The 18,364-nt window shown below is 56.0% G+C and overlaps 1 protein-coding gene across 4 annotated transcripts in view; it reads right to left on the reverse strand.

Moving 5' to 3' along the window:
* OGDH (oxoglutarate dehydrogenase) overlaps positions 1-16,654 on the reverse strand; it is a 36,207-nt gene extending 19,553 nt beyond the window's left edge. For 2 of the 4 annotated variants that reach the window (XM_059831476.1, XM_059831473.1), the window contains exons 1-3: positions 16,609-16,654; positions 13,183-13,431; positions 5,703-5,891 (exon numbers count right to left, since the gene is read on the reverse strand). In XM_059831476.1, coding sequence (XP_059687459.1) covers positions 5,703-5,891; positions 13,183-13,404 — 411 coding nt within the window. In that variant the 5' untranslated portion in view covers positions 13,405-13,431; positions 16,609-16,654. Of the gene's footprint in view, positions 1-5,702; positions 5,892-13,182; positions 13,432-14,136; positions 14,221-14,330; positions 14,569-16,608 lie in introns of those variants that run through there. The other 2 variants (XM_059831475.1, XM_059831474.1) reach the window with 2 other exon arrangements.
* Between the last annotated feature and the right edge of the window lie 1,710 nt (positions 16,655-18,364).

Below are 18,364 nucleotides of genomic sequence, written 5' to 3' on the forward strand. Positions count from 1 at the left end.
CAATGTGATGACCCCTGACCTAGAAGCAACAACACAGATTAGTGATTAAAACAAGTTAATTCAAGAGACATTCCTTAAAAAAAAAAAAAAAAAAGTCATGCACAGTTTCCCCCTTTACATTTTCTGCAGAGCCACCCCAATTACAGTTTCCCCCTTTACATTTTCTGCAGAGCCACCCCAATTTTTGGCTGCAACTAATGCCTGGAGAAGTTGGGTTTACTTTCAACTACAGCACGCAGGTGCGAGTGCCGCCAGCTGCAAGGACCGCTCTGCTCTGCCCGAAGCCAGGCCTCGGCAGGGCAGGCAGGGGGAAGGCGATCTCCTTCACAGCAGAGACCTTCCAAAATTGAGGTCCGAGGGTCTCGCACCGCTTGCCTGGTGTCCAACCCGAGCACCTCCTCTCTGCGGATGCGCTCCACACCAATGGTTTCCTCCTAAGCAAACGAAGAGGCGATTTTCCAGGTTTTGGCAGATCTAGGTGCTCTCCTGCCAATGTGGCAGAGAAAACAAGCGTTGCCACCTCTCCTGAAAGGCAGAGGAACGCGTCTGAGAAACATCCGCCTGTCTGTGCTCACAGGTCAGCAGCTCACAGCATCCTTTTGGCGAGAGGAGCCTACAGCAGGACTTGGAGCGCTCACGTTGCTCTTCTGGGAAGGGGCAGGTGCGGAAATACCAAAGAGCTTTGGCACCAAGAGAGCCTGGACGGCTCCCGGTGGCGGCAGTCAGGCCAGGAGTCACCACGCTGGCTTTGAATCTGCATTGGGAGCCACAGAGAATAACACAAGGTAATGACGAGTTTCGCTTTTCACCTTCACAGGAGGTGCCCACAGACGGACCCCACCACATCTCACTGGGCAAACTCAATTCATCTCAGCGGCCATCGCTCGCCAATTGGCAAGGCACGGTTTATTTCTTGACAGCTCCTGCTCTCGAAGCTTCAGGCTCAGCTACGCTGGGAGCAGGGCAGGAAACACTACTGCCATGGTACAGGGTCTGGTGCCTTCTTTACGCTGTGAAAACGATACTCCCGGCCATCAAATCTGTTACCAGTTAGAAAAAGCACTTGTATACGAGGGGATTACTAAACCTCTTGTACAAACCCGTCATACTGATCTGACCTTATTTGCCAGAAAACCATTCCTATTCAGAGTATCCCAAGGGGATTTTAGGAAAGCATGCTTGTGGTTTTACCAGCCAAAGAGCCTGAAATCAGCCATCAACCTTAAGGCAAACTGCTAAGAAAGCACCGATCCCCCCCATGCTCTCTGCAGGGCCAGATGACGACATGTACCGGAGCACTGGTGGCCACACGGGAAGCTCTTCTAGGCCAGCTTTGTCCAGGAACTATTTGCTTGTCCGTCTTGCGACAAAGCGCGGGGGCTAGCTCATCATTTAGCAGTTGGCAGGATGCAAGCTCACCACGTTGTTCCTCACGGCCAGGCGCTGGCGGCCGGGATGCCCTCACCGGGACCAGGAGGCCACTTTGTCCAGCAAACGGCTTTGAGCTGGGGGCAGCGGGTGGCTTTGAGGTCAACTCAGCAGCTTGCAGGTACACAGCAAATCCTCAAATTGGTGTGGGAGCAAGGAGAAGGTCTTTTACCCCGTAGGAGCCATGCTACTTGTTATTCTCCATGTGCAACACTATCCAGGAGGATCGTTTTCCCCCAACCCAAAATAAGAGCACACCATATATTTGCAGGAAGCATCACGCTCGCAGGCCCTGATCCTGATAGGGGACTGCAACCACCCGGATGTCTGCTGGAAAAGCAGCACAGAGAACTGTGAGCAGTCCAGGAAACTACCGGAGTGCCTTGAGGACAATTTCCTAGTAGAGATGATGGAGAGCCCGACCAGAGGAGAGGCACTGCTGGACCTGTTGCTCACTAATGGCGAAGACCTTATCAGAGAGGACAAGACTGGAGGTAGCAATCATGCCCTGGTGGGATTATCACTCTTGAGGGGTACAGGATGGGTAAAAAGTGGAGTCAGGACCCTAAACCTCAGAAAGGCAAACTTTCAGCTGTTCAGGGCACTAGTGCTTGGGATCCCTGGGAAACTGTCCTCGGAGGCAAAGGAGCGAACGAGAGCTAGGAGATATTTAAAGACATTTTTCTTAGCGTGCAAGAGCTCTCAATCCCAACGTGCAAAAAGTTGGGCAGGGGAGGTAAGGAGGCCAGCTTGGCTAAGTCAAGACCTCTTAGCCAAACTCAAACACAAAACCAAAATGCAGAGGCAGTGGAGGCAGGGATACACATCCTGGGGAGATGATAGGGATATGGCCCGGGAGTGCACGGAGGGGATCAGGAAAGCCAAGGCACAGCTGGAGCTGAACTTGGCTAGGGATGTGAAAAGTAACAAGGGTTTCTTCGGGACAACAAAGGAAGATGAAAGGAACCGCAACCCCCGATGAGCAAAATGGGAGACTGGCTACAGCCAGGACATGGAGAAGGCAGAGGTACTCATCAACATTTTTGCCTTGGTCTTCACCGTCAAATGCTTTAGCCACACCACCCAACTCCCAGAATCCAAAGGCAGTGACTGGGAGAATGAAGTACCACCCACCATAGGAGACGATCAGGTTTGAGACCATCTAAGGCACCTGAATGTGCACAAGTCCGTGGGACCTGATGAATGCACCCGAGGGTCCTGAGGGAACTAGCAGATGAAGTTGCTAAGTCACTATCCATCATATTTGAAAAGTCGTGACAGACTGGTGAAGTTCCCAGCGACGGGAAAAGGGGAAACACAACCCCCATTTTTAAAAAGGGAAAGAAGGAAGACGCAGGGAACTACAGGCCAGTCAGTCTCACCGCTGTGCCCAGCAAGCTCATGGAGCAAATCCTCCTGGAAGCTATGCTAAGGGACATGGAAAACACAGAAGTGGTTGGTGACAGCCAACATGGCTTCACTAAAGGCTTGACAAACTTGGTGGCCTTCTACGACAGGGTTACAGCATTGGTGGATAAGGGAAGAGAGACTGATGGCATCTACCTGGACTTGTGCAAAGCATTTGACACTGTCCCGCACAACATCCTTGTCTCTGAAATGCAGAGACATGGATGTGATGGGCGGATCACTCGGTGGATAAGAAATTGGCTGGATGGTCACACTCAAGGTGTTGCAGTCAACGGCTCAATGTCCGAATGGAGAACAGCGATGAGTGGTGTCCCGCAGGACTCCGCACTGGGACCAGTGTTATTTAACATCTTTGTCGGGGACATGAACAGCGGGATCGAGTGCACCCTCAGCTAGTTTGCGGATGACACCAAGCTGAGTGGTGTGGTTGATACTCTAGAGGGAAGGGACATCATCCAGAGGGACAGAGACAGGCTAGAGAGGTGGGCCCGTGGGAACGTCATGAACTTCTACAAGGCCAAGCGCAAGGTCCTGCACCTGGGTCGGGGCAAACCCAAACATGTATCCAACAGGCTGGGCGGTAAGTGGATTGAGAGCAGCCCAATGGAGAAGGACTTGGGGGCATTCGTGGATGAAAAACTGGACACAAGCCAGCACTGAGCACTCGCAGCCCAGAAAGCCAACCGTATCCTGGGCTGCATCCAAAGAAGCGTGGCCAACAGGTCGAGGGAGGGGATTCTGCCCCTCTACTCCGCTCTGGTGAGACCCCACCTGGAGCACCACGTCCAGCTCTGGGGCCCCCAGCATAAGAAAGACATGGACCTGCTCGAGCAGGTCGAGAGGAGACCACGAAAATGATCAGGGGGCTGGAGCATGTCCCATATGAGGACAGGCTAGGAGAGTTGGGGTTGTTTAGTCTGAAGAAGAGAAGGCTCCAGGGAGACCTTATAGTGGCTGGCCAGTACTTAAAGGTGGCCTACAAGAAAGACGGGGAGGGACGCTTTATCAGGGAGTGTAGTGATAGGATGAGGGGTAATGGTTTTAAACAGAAAGAGAGTAGATTTAGATTAGATATTACAAAGAAATGTTTTACAGTGAGGGTGGTGAGACACTGGAACGGGTTGCCCAGAGAAGATGTGGACATCCCATCATTGGAAGTGTTCCAAGTCAGGTTGGCGGGCGCTTTGAGCAACCTGATCTAGTCGAAGGTGTCCCTGCCCGTGGCAGGGGGATTGGAACTAGGTGAAATTTAAGGTTGCTTCCAACCCAAACCATTCTGTGATTCAAAAAGAAATAATGACTTGGACATTCCACCACAGCTACAGTTAAGAAGCCACCGTTGATGCTGCAGCAGAGCAGGGTCACTGCTCACCTATAATTACAGGGACAATCCAGCTCGATCCAATTAAGAAATTAATTGCCTGGTGTTTTAAGTAGGTTACCCATCACAGGCAAGGTTTTCTCCTGCCTTCCTACTCTTTTGTACCTCTATACGCTGTGCTAAACTTCCCCACCTGGACACCCCACTGCAGCTACAGCCCTGCAGTGACACCAGGGTAGGAAGGGAGGTGGATTTCTCACTGCAGACAGCTTAGAAAAATACATCCAAGAGCAATACCTCCCAGCGCTGCCATTCAGAGACTGAGGAAGTGATGGGAATGCAGAAGAGGTTACAGATTTTCTGTTCACATCGCTGACTCGGAGCTGCTGCTTCCAACTACATCAGTCACCACTTGTTTGAACTTGGCGTCTGCCTGCTTGTTCCACCAGCGAGAGCTGCACGGCCTTTGGAAATGGCTCACCAGGATCCACCCGAGCTGGAGAGAGCTGGCTGGGTGGTCACCTCCCATGAAATCAGCTACGAGGGAAGACGTGGGTCCTCACAAACATGTCCCACCTTCCCCTTCTTAAGGAAAAGCAGGGCGGTGCCCCAGCGTTGACATTGGCACCTCGGCTGCAGAGGAAGGGCAGAGGCACTTTCTTCAAGCCAGAGAGCTGAGCCAAGGCTGGGCAGACCTTTGGACTTGCCCAGTGCTGCAGTTCTTGCCTTAACCTGTGGCCTTGTACGTTGGATTTTCCCCATATCTGAACAGGAACACGATCTGCAGCGGATGCTTCTTTGCAGGAATAGGTGACAAGACCGTGGTCACACCTCCATGGCAGCTGGGTCTGTTAACTTCTCACCACAGCCCCAATTAAAGCCGCCACACTTGACAAACCAGAACGCAACCAAAGGCGAAAGGATGACACAGATGTAGAAACACATTTCAATGTTCTCTCGAGTTAAAACATTGGCTGGCCATCCCCTAGCCAGAGGATGTTTCCTTTCTGCTCAAAACTTGTTTCTCCCAACAGGCTGACTTCAGCAGCATCGGTCTGAGTTGCAGCCCAGTGGCACCACAGCCCTCTTCCAGGTCGTAAATCACAAGAAAATGTTTCCTGAACTTTTATTTTTAGGATCTCAGAAGTTCTCTCAGCAACACGAGGGAAGCGGGATGGGTGTCCCACACCACTGCTGAGTGTGGCAGGAGCCCACAGCACAGGAGCATCATTCCAGAAGCCAGCAAACCACCCTGGGCGGAGAAGACCTCCCCCTCCCTGCCACCATAATTGCACTGTTTGGGTGACAATAGCTTTAATCTTCCTGTTGTCCAGCAAAGCATCAGCTGAGCTTCTGCCCCAACAGATCAGCAGCTCCTGTTAAAAACCAGGCAGCCCAGCACGCATCCTGCACGCTCTCCATGCGAAACATGTGCATCAGCTGCGCTGACCCCAGCCCACCTTGGCCACCGATAGCCCCTCTGCGGAGGACACGGTCGTCCTTGGCGCGAAGCCCGTCTCCTTACCTGATATGCCCTGATGAGAGATTGTACTGCGAGATGGTCCTCCACCAGTTTATCTACATTGGGCTGCGCTTGAACCAGGAACTGGGCTTGGGACAGCGTGGAAAGGCTGGTACTGAGTGGAGGGGGGCTTTGGTAAGCGGTGCCTGGAGCAGCTCCGGCATTGGCGTTGCGAAAGAAGATGTCCCATGACTAGGAAAAGGGAAAGAAGAGAGGCGACAGGGTCATTACCCGTGACACAAACACCTCCTCACTGGAGGTTACTGCGATCTCAGCTCTATTGCCATGGAGGGGGGGGGTAAAATCCCCCGGGGGCAGAGCTGCCTCGTCCCCTGCGCCCCAGCTCCACGCAGCCGCTGCTGAAGGCACCCACCTGCCTGGGACTGGAGAGCACTAAAGCTCTCCCACTATTCCAGTTACACCTTTATCCTACTTCCCATCCATCTGGACTGTTTCTTTTGGCATGAGACCGTCCCCAGAGCCCCCCCTCCCTCGGCAGCAGTGTTCAGGACAGGACACGGGTGCTACCCTTCGCCCGGCTCGGCTCTTGAAACCGCTACTCTGAGTGATGAGCCCCAGCCTGGTCCTCAGGCTCTTCTTTCCTTCTCTCCAGGGCAGGAGACTCCCCTCTAAATACCCACAATATTTTCTGAAAACTGTTTTTTTACCCTGTAATCAAATACAACTTCTTCTCTTTTCCGGAGCCTAAATGGCCTGAGACCTAAGTTCCAGCGTAAGCCATGTTGTCCAACCCTCAACCAGCAATGGGTTTTTCCTTTTTCTGTCCCCTCTCCAATTTTTCCCCAGGTTTTCAGCGACGCTGACACCAGCGCTATGCAGATATTCCCGTGCCAGCTCTCCCGTGCCCTTAGCAAGGCAGATACCACCTCTGCTCCTGTCCCCCTCTGCAGATGGGCATTTCTAGGTGTTACAAAAATAAAGCGAAACCCCAATAAAAGCCCTCAACAGACTTGGTGTAACTTTGTGGTACTTATCCAGCACTGCCCAAAGAGCCCAGAAGCATCCCAGGCCAAACCCAAGTTAATCCGCTTACTTGGAGAGGCAGCAACGGACCTGGGGAAAGGGAGAGACCAGCACGTCCAAGCCACATCCTCCGGTCACGCTCTCACCCCTGCCCGCTTTCCACATGCCGCTGAGCGATAGCAAGGGACGAGGGCGAGGCGGAGCGGCGTCCGTGTGCCTGCATGTACTAGAGACGCCAGCTAGAGCAAACAAATCCCGTCGGATTCGCACCCAAGGGTCTCTCCACTGACCGGGAGCAAGAGCCCAGCGCTCAGCACCCTGCACACCCCTGAACCTCGTGTCTGCCGAGAGCACCAAACCCAGCCTCAGTGAGGCAGAGACGGACGAAGCGCTGCCCAGCCAACCCCAGCGTGTTTAAACCCAGTCGACAAGAGCCGTGAGAGCAGCTCCAGTGGTGGTTTAGGGCAGAAAAAGCAGCTTTTGCACCCCGGTAGCAGGGTGGAGGGGACTGAAAATCTGACCTTTGCTAGAGGAGCACCAGCTCTCCCCGGTCCCTGGAGCTCCTCCAGCTGCAGCGCCCATCACATGCCCCAGGAAGCTATTTCCAGCCCGGATTTACCCAGACACCCCATGACACGGCTGCGCAAGGTGATTAAATTTAGAAACAGGTCACGCTGCAGGAACATAAATAAAATCTGGAACAATTTGGCACCATAACTAATAAACAATAGCTCCCCCAAAGGAAAAAAAAAATTCAAAAGCAAAGACAGAAAACACCCGACCCCATTCTGATTGCTATCTGCTAAAGGAAATTTCAGTAGGAAAAGAGGGAGAGGCATTTTTTGTATGATCCTTACTCCTGGCCGCTGCTGAGAGCAGCCCAAGCCCCTTCCCTTCCCCAGGCTCACAGAGCTCACGGGTGTCCCAGAAGCCATCAGCTCCTGTGAGCGGGAGGGACGAGCACCCCAGGATGGGCTCCGTGCCCTTGGGATGGGGAGGAATCTGGCCGGCCGCTTTGCTCAGTGGTTTAAGGTTGTTTAATGTACTGGAAAACAAAGACAGACAAAAGAAAGGGAGCATCTGCTCACCCAGGGAGGGGGCTGGCAGCGGTGCTGGGGGGACAGGGACAGAGCCAGGAGGCAGAGGTGTTGCCTTTATGACCTCCTCCCTTCTGACATTCAACAACATTAACCTCTTGGAGATGCAATTTGCTTCTGTTTTGAAAGAAAAAGTTCATTTTAAGCTCTCCAAACAAGGTGTGGCACCGGCTCCGTCAGCTCAGGCACTTTCATTAAATGCTTTATTGCCCAATGTAATTACAGAGTATTTCAGGCCACCTGACTGCCGGCTTTGCCCTGGGTGAAGGCTGTGGCCCCGATAAGCGCTATAAAAACGTCAGCTTTCAAGTTGCTGATGTCGTTTCGAATTCAAAGGTATTTGAGGGCCACCCCGGGGGTTTCTGGTGACCCATGGAGGTGCCTTGGGAGCTCACGTATCCCGTGGGAGAGGCTGAACAGCCCCATCAGCATTATCCTGCTTTATCACGGGAAGGAGGACTTTGCCTTAATCCAGCACTTGCCAAAGGTAACAGCAGTAATAAAGCTCATCGGGTTATTCCCCTCCGACCAGTGCCCACAGCAGCCCTGCAAGCACTCCTCTGGCTCTTACACCCTATGTATATAGGGTATTTTATATATATAGGATATAAGAGAGCTCAGATTCACCTAATTTTTAGCAAGAGGGCTCAAAGCCACTATCTCCCTGCTCCTACGCGTGCAGCCCCCAGGTCTCGGCACGCTAAACGCTCTCAACCCTAAGTCCCTGCTGTGACCGTCCCACGGCCACGCATCCCACCACGGCCACAGCACAAGGCATTAGCCCGGACCGGCTTTCCCGGCGCCCATCTGTGCCGCTGCTCGTGCACCGGCAAAGAAGGTTGGGAGAGGCAGCTGACTGTAGCAAGCCTGGATAGTTTAGGCTTTAGATGGATCTTGCAGGCTTCTCTGTTGAGAACAGCCCCAAAAACAGCTTACCAAGCGAAACCAGCATCTTTCACTTCGTTAATCAGGCTCGGTTCCCAGAGAAGGGTGCGGGCTCAGACCGCTACGTCCCAGCCTCTGCCACAAAGCCAGCTCGGAGGTCAGGCACGCGTGGCAAGGGGAGAGGGGTGACATCTCCCACCCACCACCGGGCACCTCAAATTGGGCTGGGGCTGCTCCAGGGTGCACAAGGGAGACATGGGCTCTACCTCCGGCGCAGGCTGCGTCCCTGCTCCTTCTGCCACGGGCTCCAGGGGACAGAAAGCGCCAACCAGACCTGCGCCGCACGCTCAGCAAGCCAGGCAGCACCTCCTGCTTTAGCAGGGAGAAGAGGAGAAACATCCAGAGCTTAATGCTGGAAGAGGAGGAGCCCGAGCCAAATTTACAGCAGGTAACCTCTGCTGAGAGTAGGGTCAAGCAGCAACTGATCAGTTCACGCTCTGCACATCGCTTTGTCCCTTCTCAACATAAAGAAGGACCTTCAATTCTCCAGGGCGCTCGCTTTTGAAGACGGGGGATGAAACCCAAGCGTTACAAACTCTCAAGCGAGACTCCTACCAAATTCAGCCTGGGCCCCTATTTGCAAGCAGGACTGCAAAGGACGCAGCCAAAGGCACCTCCCAGGGCCAGGCGTGGGGCTCGGGTCTTGCTGAAGGCTGCGGGCTCCTGCCATCGTGTCAGCGAAGCCGGGGTTACGCACGTCTACACACGTTGCGGTCATAAAACCACTTTCAATATAAAAATCAAAACACTGGTATATTAAGAAGTCCATGTTAAAGACTGTTTGATGGACATACATACGGTGAGAGCTGTATCCCTTTACACCTGCTCAAACCTAAACACAGGGACTGCTATTTAGGGAGGCTAAACTTGTCGTGGATGCATGACTGCAGGTATCACATGCATACACGTATAACTGCAGGTATCACCTACCTGCAGTCAAAACTCTCTGGCCTCTTGCCCCGAAGCAAGCAAGTTGCTCGGGGTCCTGGGGAGACGGCACGGGTTGTGCCAAGAATCGCTAGCAGCCAGCACTGTACCCGAGCTGGCAAAGAGGGGGGCAGGAGGAGGGCATCCCTGCTCCCCACCGTGACCCTGCGGCAGCCCACCGGCACCGAGCCCGCAACGCCCTCGCCTCCTCTTTCCCCAGCTCTGTTCTTATTTGCTCATCAGACTCAGAAACTGAGAGTTCAGCTGAAGGACTGCACACAGAAAAAAAGCCTAAAATAGCTTTTAAATTTCCCCTACTCTAAACAAACACTTAAGTATTTTCTGCAGTTTAAACCACCGGTGTCCCCGGAGGAAGTGTATTCATTTTGCTCAGCCAGGAGAGTCGTGTTGGCTGGATTTCTTGTAGGTTTTTGGCGACAACAGCAAAGAAACTCCAGCTCCTCCCTGGCAGAAGGTCTCACCCTCACCAGCAAAAAGCAGCGTGGCGAGGCGCAGCCAGTCTCTGCTCTGTGCAGGGAATAGATAAGCCGCAGCCAGGTCCGTGTGACAGCCCGGCTTTTTTTGAGAACTCCACCCTCGGATCTGACCCTACGTCTAATGGGATGGAGGCCAACGCTTATCAGGGATGGGGGTGACATGCTCCGCTGCTGCTTCAGCGTCGCACTGGAGGGGACGCAGGCCGACGGGGACCGCTCACGAGCTGAGACCAGGGACAGGCGCAAGCCCGATCCCACAGCAGCGGCTCAGTGTCCCAGCGGGGACAGGATGAGCCATGAAAAAGTGTGGAGAGGAGAAAAGGGGCAAAGCTAGGAGCAGGGAAGGGATCTTGGTAAAGGGGTCACTGGAACGAGGTGGGATCCACCCAGGAGAGACGAGTCAAGTATGAGGGCCGAGGGCATCAGGGAGCAACAGCAGAGTCCACACCAACTCAGGTATCAACCCCACCAGTAGTTTTGGTACCTGGAGCTGGATTTCATAGGATCACAGAACGGTTTGGGTTCCCAGAATCACAGAATCACTACGGTTGGAAAAGACCTGTAAGATCATCACGTCCAACCATCAACCCAACACTACCATGCGCATTAAACCATGTCCCACAGTGCCATGTCAACACATTCCTTGTGATGGTGACTCCACCACCTCCCTGGGCAGCCTCTTCCAGTGCTTCACCACTCTCTCAGGAAAGACATTTTTCCTAATATCCAGCCTGAACCTCCCCTGGCGCAACTTGAGGCCATCCCCTCTTGCCCTATCACCTGTCACTTGGGAGAAGAGACCAACACCCACCTCCCCATCACCCCCTTTCAGGTAATTTTAGAGAGCGATGAGGTCTCCCCTCAGCCCCCTCTTCTCCAGACTGAACAACCCCAGCTCCCTCAGCCGCTCCTCATCAGACTTGTGCTCCAGACCCCTCACCAGCTCCGTCGGGTTGGAAGGGACCTTCAAAGATCATCTAGTTCAATCTCCCTGGTCCAGCCCCCTTTCTGCCAAGCAGGACGCCAGCGTGATTTTGTTTAAAAAGCAGTCCGTAAGACTTGGTTTTTACATTACTAGCATCAGATTCGCTTCCTGGCAATAAGACCCCATTTCATTTTCACGGATTCTCCTGCTGTCACAAACCATTCCCAGCCACGCTGGAGGCAAAACCTTATGTCAACTCCTGCACTGCTCTCTGAGCACTTAAAGTATTTCAAGAGACATTGATTTCCAGGGGTAAGTAGTACAAACTTGCAATTCTTCACCGTAAACATTGGATTGGGGGCCTGGAGAGGTGGTGGGAGCTCCACCTTTGTAAGTGCTCAAAACTTGACCGCACGAGGCCCCAAGTGAACTGGTCTAGCTGCGAAGCTGGACGCCACCTCCAAGCTGGATGCCACCTCTAAGCCAGCCATGCTCCAGAAGCTCCTTCCAACCTAAATTCTCCTCCAATTTCTTCAGCCAAGCGTGCATGAGGACTCCCATACAGCACTGCATGCACTGCCTACCTATAGACGAGCTGATGAAGCTATAGGGGCTACATTAAAGAGAAGACAAGACCAGAAGAGAGCCAGAGGTCTGGCCTCAGGACCTAAACACACTTCCCAGCCCCCTGCCCCGGTTAGTCTTCATGTTCACTCTCACATCTGCTCGGAGCGATGTTCAAGACTGAGCAGGGGCTGTAGATCAAAGAGCCGGTATCAAATCGTGAAGACTCTTTGCCAAAGAGTGCCTGTCACTGGGACAAGCGTGGCGTAACCCTCACTCGTTTTTAAAGTAGACTACAGCATTTAGATTCATGGCTTTTAATTCAATATCCCGCCTCTGAAGGACTGGGTTGCGCCACGTGCGTGTGCTTCAGTAGCTGTCATGTCACTATATGACAAAGGGCACAACCCAAACCAACATACTTTGTGTTTTTTGAGTTTGTATTGCTTGGCTCAGCTACCCGTTTGCCTCGAAAGAAGCGTAACGTCAACATTGTTTGTGAAAATCCGGCTTTGATCCCACCTTAAGACCTTTACAGCACCCTACAGGCTGTGTGTTTTGGATGCGTGGGATCAGTGCCATCAAAAACACGCTCAACGCTGATGCAAGCATTGGGGCATGAGATTCCTTACTCACCCTTGACTGCTCATTTAACCATCATGTCCCGGTTTGCAGACTGCTCATGTACTGAATAAAGAAACTCCCTGCTCTCATCAGGACACGTATGAAACTGTCTTAAAAATCCCCTGGGTAATGCTGAGACTTAGTCACTGGAGGGACATTTTCCTTGTGAAACACTGGGGATGGGGAAAAATGCAGTCAGGTTTCAAAAATCCTCTTCCCAGCTGAGCCCTCACCTGCTGGACTCTACGTTAAAGAGCTGGCCTTCTCCTCGCTGGAGAAGCTTCAGTAATTCAGATCAAGACAGACCTCTGCGCATACTGCCCACGGCCAGGTTGGTTTCCCAGTTTTAAGTTCGGAAGCAGCTGGTGGGAATCCCGCTGGCCACCAGACCCAGTTCCCCTCCCCAGGCTGCAGATCAAGGGTCTGGCTTTACGCACACAAGCTCAAAGTCAAGCTTAGCTACAGCCCTTCTACCCCAACATGTAACACCACCCGTGCCTGAAGCAAAAAGGAAACCAGTCAAGACGTGGAAAACACCCTCCCTGCCTCCCCCCCATCCTCCACTGCAGAATAAACCCTCCTGATGAGCCATCAAAGCTGGAGAAAATAACGCATCGGGAGCTCGTTAAAGGTGGATTCCCAGGAGAAGCTATTCCTTGTATCCGCTTGTGATCCAGGATGCTGCCTGCGTCCCACAAGCCCACGGCGTTCCCTCTTGAACAGAGAAGCTCCTCTTGGCTCTTGCTCAAGGAATCGCTGACGTTTCTTTTGGGCAAAGTGAGGCAGAAGGACCATCCACAACCAGCCGGCCCCTCCGGCTGAATTCAATCCTCCTTGGGACGCGTGCGCTTACCTGAACCCACTGCTCAGACACACAGAGAGAGAAGCGAAGACGATATCCTGGCGGGGTTGCTCCTTACCTTATGTACACTTTTGGGATTTTCCAGCCAAGCATAATACATTTCCTCCACGTAGTTTGAACTAGTCCCACTCAAAAAAGGCTCGGCAGCCACCGGTGCGCTGTAGCACCTGATCTGTTGAAACGTCCTGGGTGCTGCCGGCCTGTGTTGAGAAATTGTCTTTACAGTCTGCGAGGCCGTCAACGGCCTCAGCTTTGCTGCACAAGTCCTTAAGTTAAGCATCTTTGTCCTGTCGTCTCACCCAAGTTCCTGTTGGGAGAGAAGGGAAAAGTGGGTTAGAAATTACTGCAGGAGAGCACAGAGCAGAGGCCACCCCTCGTCCACCCCCCGTCAGCCCCGAGCAGAGAGAACGGAGCTTAGGATCAGTTTTTAATTCAAATTAATCCATCCACCCCGTCCCACAGCCAAGTCCCCGAAGGCTGGGAAACGTGGTTTTTGCTCAAGATGCTCGGCGTGGCCGGGTCTGCCTCCCCCGTCCCCGCCGGCATGGCGCCATCATCTCCCCTGACACGACGGTGAAAAGCAGATTTGCTCGGCAGGGTACCCAGCACCGGCCTCAAACGAGCCGCCACACGTCAAAGCCACCTGCACCTTTTTATATCGGCACCTTTGTACAAAATAAGTGATGTTTGATGGTGAAACGCAGCCTGGATTAACAATATAAGCTATCAGGTTCCCCCAGTGCTTTCCTGGTTAACACCATCTACTCCTTTTCCAATAAGAAATCCATAAAGTATTCTTTGATGTTTTCAGATTTTTTGATTCTTCCTCCGAGAATCCTCTTTTTGTTTGTTTTAAACAGGAAAATCCTCTCTATGAAACTCAGATTCCAGCAGGAGACGGACACTTTGGCCCTGCAACCTCTCATTTGCAGCGATGCAGCCAGTCGTACGAGTTTAAAGAAAAGCACTTCAAAGCACCGTGCCCAGAAGGGTGCTGGAAAAAAGTTGTTACCAGCTGGATTTTAACGCTGAACATCACATTTTCCTTCACGTCGAGCTGGTCCAGCCTAGCGGGGCGTGCTCCTCCAGGTCTGCGCAAGCCGCAGGAGGACAACTCTCATCACGCCGACCCAGCGCGGAAGCTTTTTCCATCGGTCTCTCTCCCAGGTAGAAGGTCTTGGCTTCGATTTTTGCTGCGTTACTCACCCTGCGACCACTCTGCTTGGCCGAGGTTTTCTTCTCGACTGTTTGTGTTAGGTGCAAAGCACTTGGGATGTGGGCTCCAGGACAGACCACTTCATCGTTTCTCCTTAAAAGCTCAGACCCAAGAAGGCTGACGCAGTCCAAAGACCCAGCCAGGGCTCTCCCCTGCCCAGAGAACCCAGAAAAGCAACCCGAAGCCGACACGGGACCTCTCGAAGGTCCCCCAGCAACCTCCACCTTGCAGCTCTTGGTGGGGTGCAGCCCTGCACGGACAGGGAGACCTGGGATTAACCACGCTCCTCCGTACACGCATCCGACCGACAGCCGCAGCCCAAGGGAAAGCGCTGGATCAAGATCACCTCGGGGGAAACGCTGGCACTTGGAGGCAGCTCTTGGAGCTGCCCTTTCCAGCCAGCTCCTCCCGCAAGAGGCAGGACCCGAGGCTGGAGGTGACCCAACTGGCCAGTTTCCATATCCCCGACCAGTTTAACGAGCAGCAGCCCAATGTCAAAGCAGCTATCGTACGTTCACCAGATTAAAATGAAGTTTTGCAGTGGACCGGAAAAAAAAAACATACACCTTTATTACCGGCGTTTCGTCAGCCGGGCTTCCAGATTTGCCTTGCTGAACGTAGTGCTGACTACTCGTCACGACAGCAGCTACGCTTCTGGCCTCAAAACACAAGATTTTGGTCCAAAGAGCCTGAGGAAGACCTGGGATCACTCTAATTCAGCAAAAGTATTTTACAGATTTACCCGAGGGAAGAAGGGAAGACCACTCGTGCTTTCCACCCTGCTTGCTCACTTCTGCCCGCAGTCAAACCAGGACTGTAACAGGCAAGAAATGGCAGGCAGGCGCAGGACGGGGAGCGTGGCAGCACCAGATTTTCCCAGCTCACCCTCTTCAGATTTAAGCCGCAAAACGCACGCAGATATTTTAAAGAGCCGACCGAATTGGCTGTCGGCGGCACGCACGCGGTGGGAAAAAAAAAGCTTTAGGACGAAAGCCTCGGCAGCGTCTCCGGCTTTGGCGTCTGGTTTCGGTGCTAGCACTCAGCAGCGTCCCAGTGACCTCGCTGGAAAACAGGGGGGTTAATGCCAGGGTTGGACCCAAAATGAGCAGAAGCAGCCGGTTTTTGAGGGCCTCTCGCAGGAAGGGTCGGCTTCCCGAAGGTGTGTGAGCCCGTGCCGTGCCGCAGGCCAGGGCAAGCTCGGAGCGGGGATGTTTTTGAGGTAAATCAAAATAGCGCACGACGAGCGGGAGGAAGGACGTCGGAAACCGATAGCGGGGTCACACACGAAGACAAAGTTCGTGCATGGAGTTACAGCTGGAGAGGGGTTACGGAGAGGAAGGCCAGGCGTGTTGGCCAGGCCCTCGTGGCGACAGCCGGATTCCAACCCAAATGTCAAACAACAGGAATATTCCTAACGGCTTAACGGCCGGGAAGGGCGAGAGCGTACCGTTAAGCAGATTAAGGTACTAAATTTGACCTCTGGCAGCCGGAATCCCTGACACCCGCCCTAGAAGGCAGCTCGGTGAGAACTGCGCTTTTTTTAGGGGTTAAAATGGGAACAAATTCAGCATTAAGGGAAGCGGAGGGGCCGGCCCCCTCCCAGCTGCTCGAGCACCAGGGCCCTGCGGGCCCGCAGCAGCCCAGAGCGCCGGAGGCAGACGCTGACCCTCTCCGGGGGCTGCACCGTCGCCCCCCCCCCCCCCCGCGCCCCTCTGAGGCCTCCCCAGGCCGGCCCGGGAGGCCCCGCCGGGCCCGAGCGGGGGGACCCACCCTCCGGGCGGGGCGGAAAGGGGCACCCTGGGCGCGGCCCCGCGGCGGGAGGGACCGGGGGGAGTCCCGGGGCGAGGGGGGGGGGGGGGGACGGGGGGGGGGACGTGTGGGGCGGAGCGGGAATGAGGCGCGGGACCCCCCTCCCGCCCCACACAGCCCCACAGGCGCGCGCGCGTCAGGCCCGCCCCCGCGTAGCGCCCGCCAATCAGCGCCCACCGCCGCCGCCCGGGCTTCGCGCCCCTCACCGCCTATGGGAGCGGCGCGAAGCGCCCAGCCGCCTTCCCATTGGCCGCGCTGGGCTGCCCTTCTAGTGGTAGTCCCGCCCCCCTCCCCCCCCCCACCTCGAGGCGCCCGGGCGGCGGCGCCAAGGACACCGGGGAGCGGCCGCGGCCCCCCCCCAGGCCGGGGCGCCCTCCCTCCCCCTCCTTCCAGCCCCGGCCCTTGGCCCGGCCCGGTACGGTCTGGTCCGGCCCGGCCCGGCCCCGGCGCGGTACCTACCGGCACGCCCGTCCGCCCCGCTCGTGGCCCCGGCTCTGACAGCGGCCCCCAACCGCCGGCTGCCGCCCCGCCCCGCGCCGCCCCGCCCCGAACGCTGCGTCACCGCGTCGCCACACCCCCAACCGCCCGCCGCCACGCCCCTTCTCCGAGCCCGGCCCAAGGCGCCTGCGCCGCCGCTTCCGCGCGCCGGGCGGGGAGACGCCTCCAGGGGCGGGGCGAGGCGTTAGGGCGGGGCTTGGGCGGGAGGGACCAGGGTGGGGCGGTCGCCATGGTTACCTGGCGGGCCCTTAGCCTTAGGCCTCGGCGCCAGGGCCTGGGGACCCCACCACGGCCTGGGGAGCCCCCCACGGCCTGTGGAACCCCCCACACGGCCTGTGGACCCCCCCATGGCCTGGAGAGCTCCCCACGGCCTGTGGACCCCCCCACGGCCTGGGGAACCCCCCACGGCCTGGGGACCCCCCCCCCACGGCCTGGGGACCCCACCACGGCCTGGGGACCCCCACATGGCCTGGGGAACCCCCCACACGGCCTGGGGAACCCCCCACACGGCCTGGGGACCCCACCACGGCCTGGGGACCCCCCCCGTGGCCTCTGGACCTCCACCGTGGTGCGGAGGAGCCCTTGGCGTGAGGGGCCCCATGGCCTGGGGAACCTCCAGCCTTCAGGGGCACCCCGGCATGGGGGGCAGCCAGCAGGCCTCGCCCTGCGTGGGGCCAGGCGGAGCTGGGCAGGAGGAGGGACCCGGGTAATTTTGGGGTTGCTGGTAATTTCCCGCCGGCTGAGTCACGGCCACGGCAGCCCCAAGCCGAGATGCCACACGGGGCCGGACGGTACTTTCAGGAAGTGAAACAGGCGCCAGGAAAACACCCCAACAGCCCGCGGCCACGCAAGCCCAGCCACGCAGGTCCCTGACCCGGTTGGCATGGCGCAACCACCGGCACTCCGGATGGACGCAGGACGTCCTGCGGAGTAGGGTGTGCTGCCGGCTGCGGGGGCCTGCTGCGACAAGGAGTGTCCCCAAAGGCCATGTCCCCAGGGCAGCGCAGGTGGGCACAAGGGACTGAGAGGACAGCAGGGTCCTGCGCTCTCTGATATTGGGGCAGTGGGGACAGGGGGGTGACAGAGGGGGCCGTGCTGGCCGCACCGCCACAGGCCCAGGCAGCGCAGGAGGAAGCCGTGGGGAAATGGCGGAGTGGCAGCACTTGCGCCACCAGCCCCTTCCGGGGCAGCTGCGGTCCCCAGCCCTGACGAGGGTGGGTTTCATCACGGCCCCGGTGGGATGGGGCTGGGGCAGTCCCTGCTGGGTCAGCCCGGCCGCCGAAGGCCGGCACGCAAGCACCAGCCCCACACGTTGACCCCAGGCATCACCCCTGCTCTCTGCCCCACACACCAACCCCAGAGCATCGCCCCTGCTCTCTGCCCCGTCCACCAAACCCAGAGCATCACACCTGCTCTGCCCCATCCACCAAACCCAGAGCATCGCGTCTGCTCTGCCCCATCCAACAAACCCAGAGCATCGCGCCTGCTCTGCCCCAAACACCAGCCCCAGAGCATCTTCCCCTGCTCTCTGCCCTGCACACCAACCCCAAAACATCACTCCTGCTCTGCCCCACACACCAGCTCCAGAGCATCCCCCCTGCTCTACCCCATGCATGGCCCCTTGCTCAGCCCCACGGTGCTGCTCGGGGGCAGCCAGCCCCCCAGCGCTCCCGGTCTTGCCAGAGGAACTGGGCAAACCCGGGCGTTGCGAAAGGTG

This window comes from Gavia stellata, chromosome 31 (genome assembly GCF_030936135.1).
Source record: "Gavia stellata isolate bGavSte3 chromosome 31, bGavSte3.hap2, whole genome shotgun sequence".
NCBI classification, from domain to species: domain Eukaryota; kingdom Metazoa; phylum Chordata; class Aves; order Gaviiformes; family Gaviidae; genus Gavia; species Gavia stellata.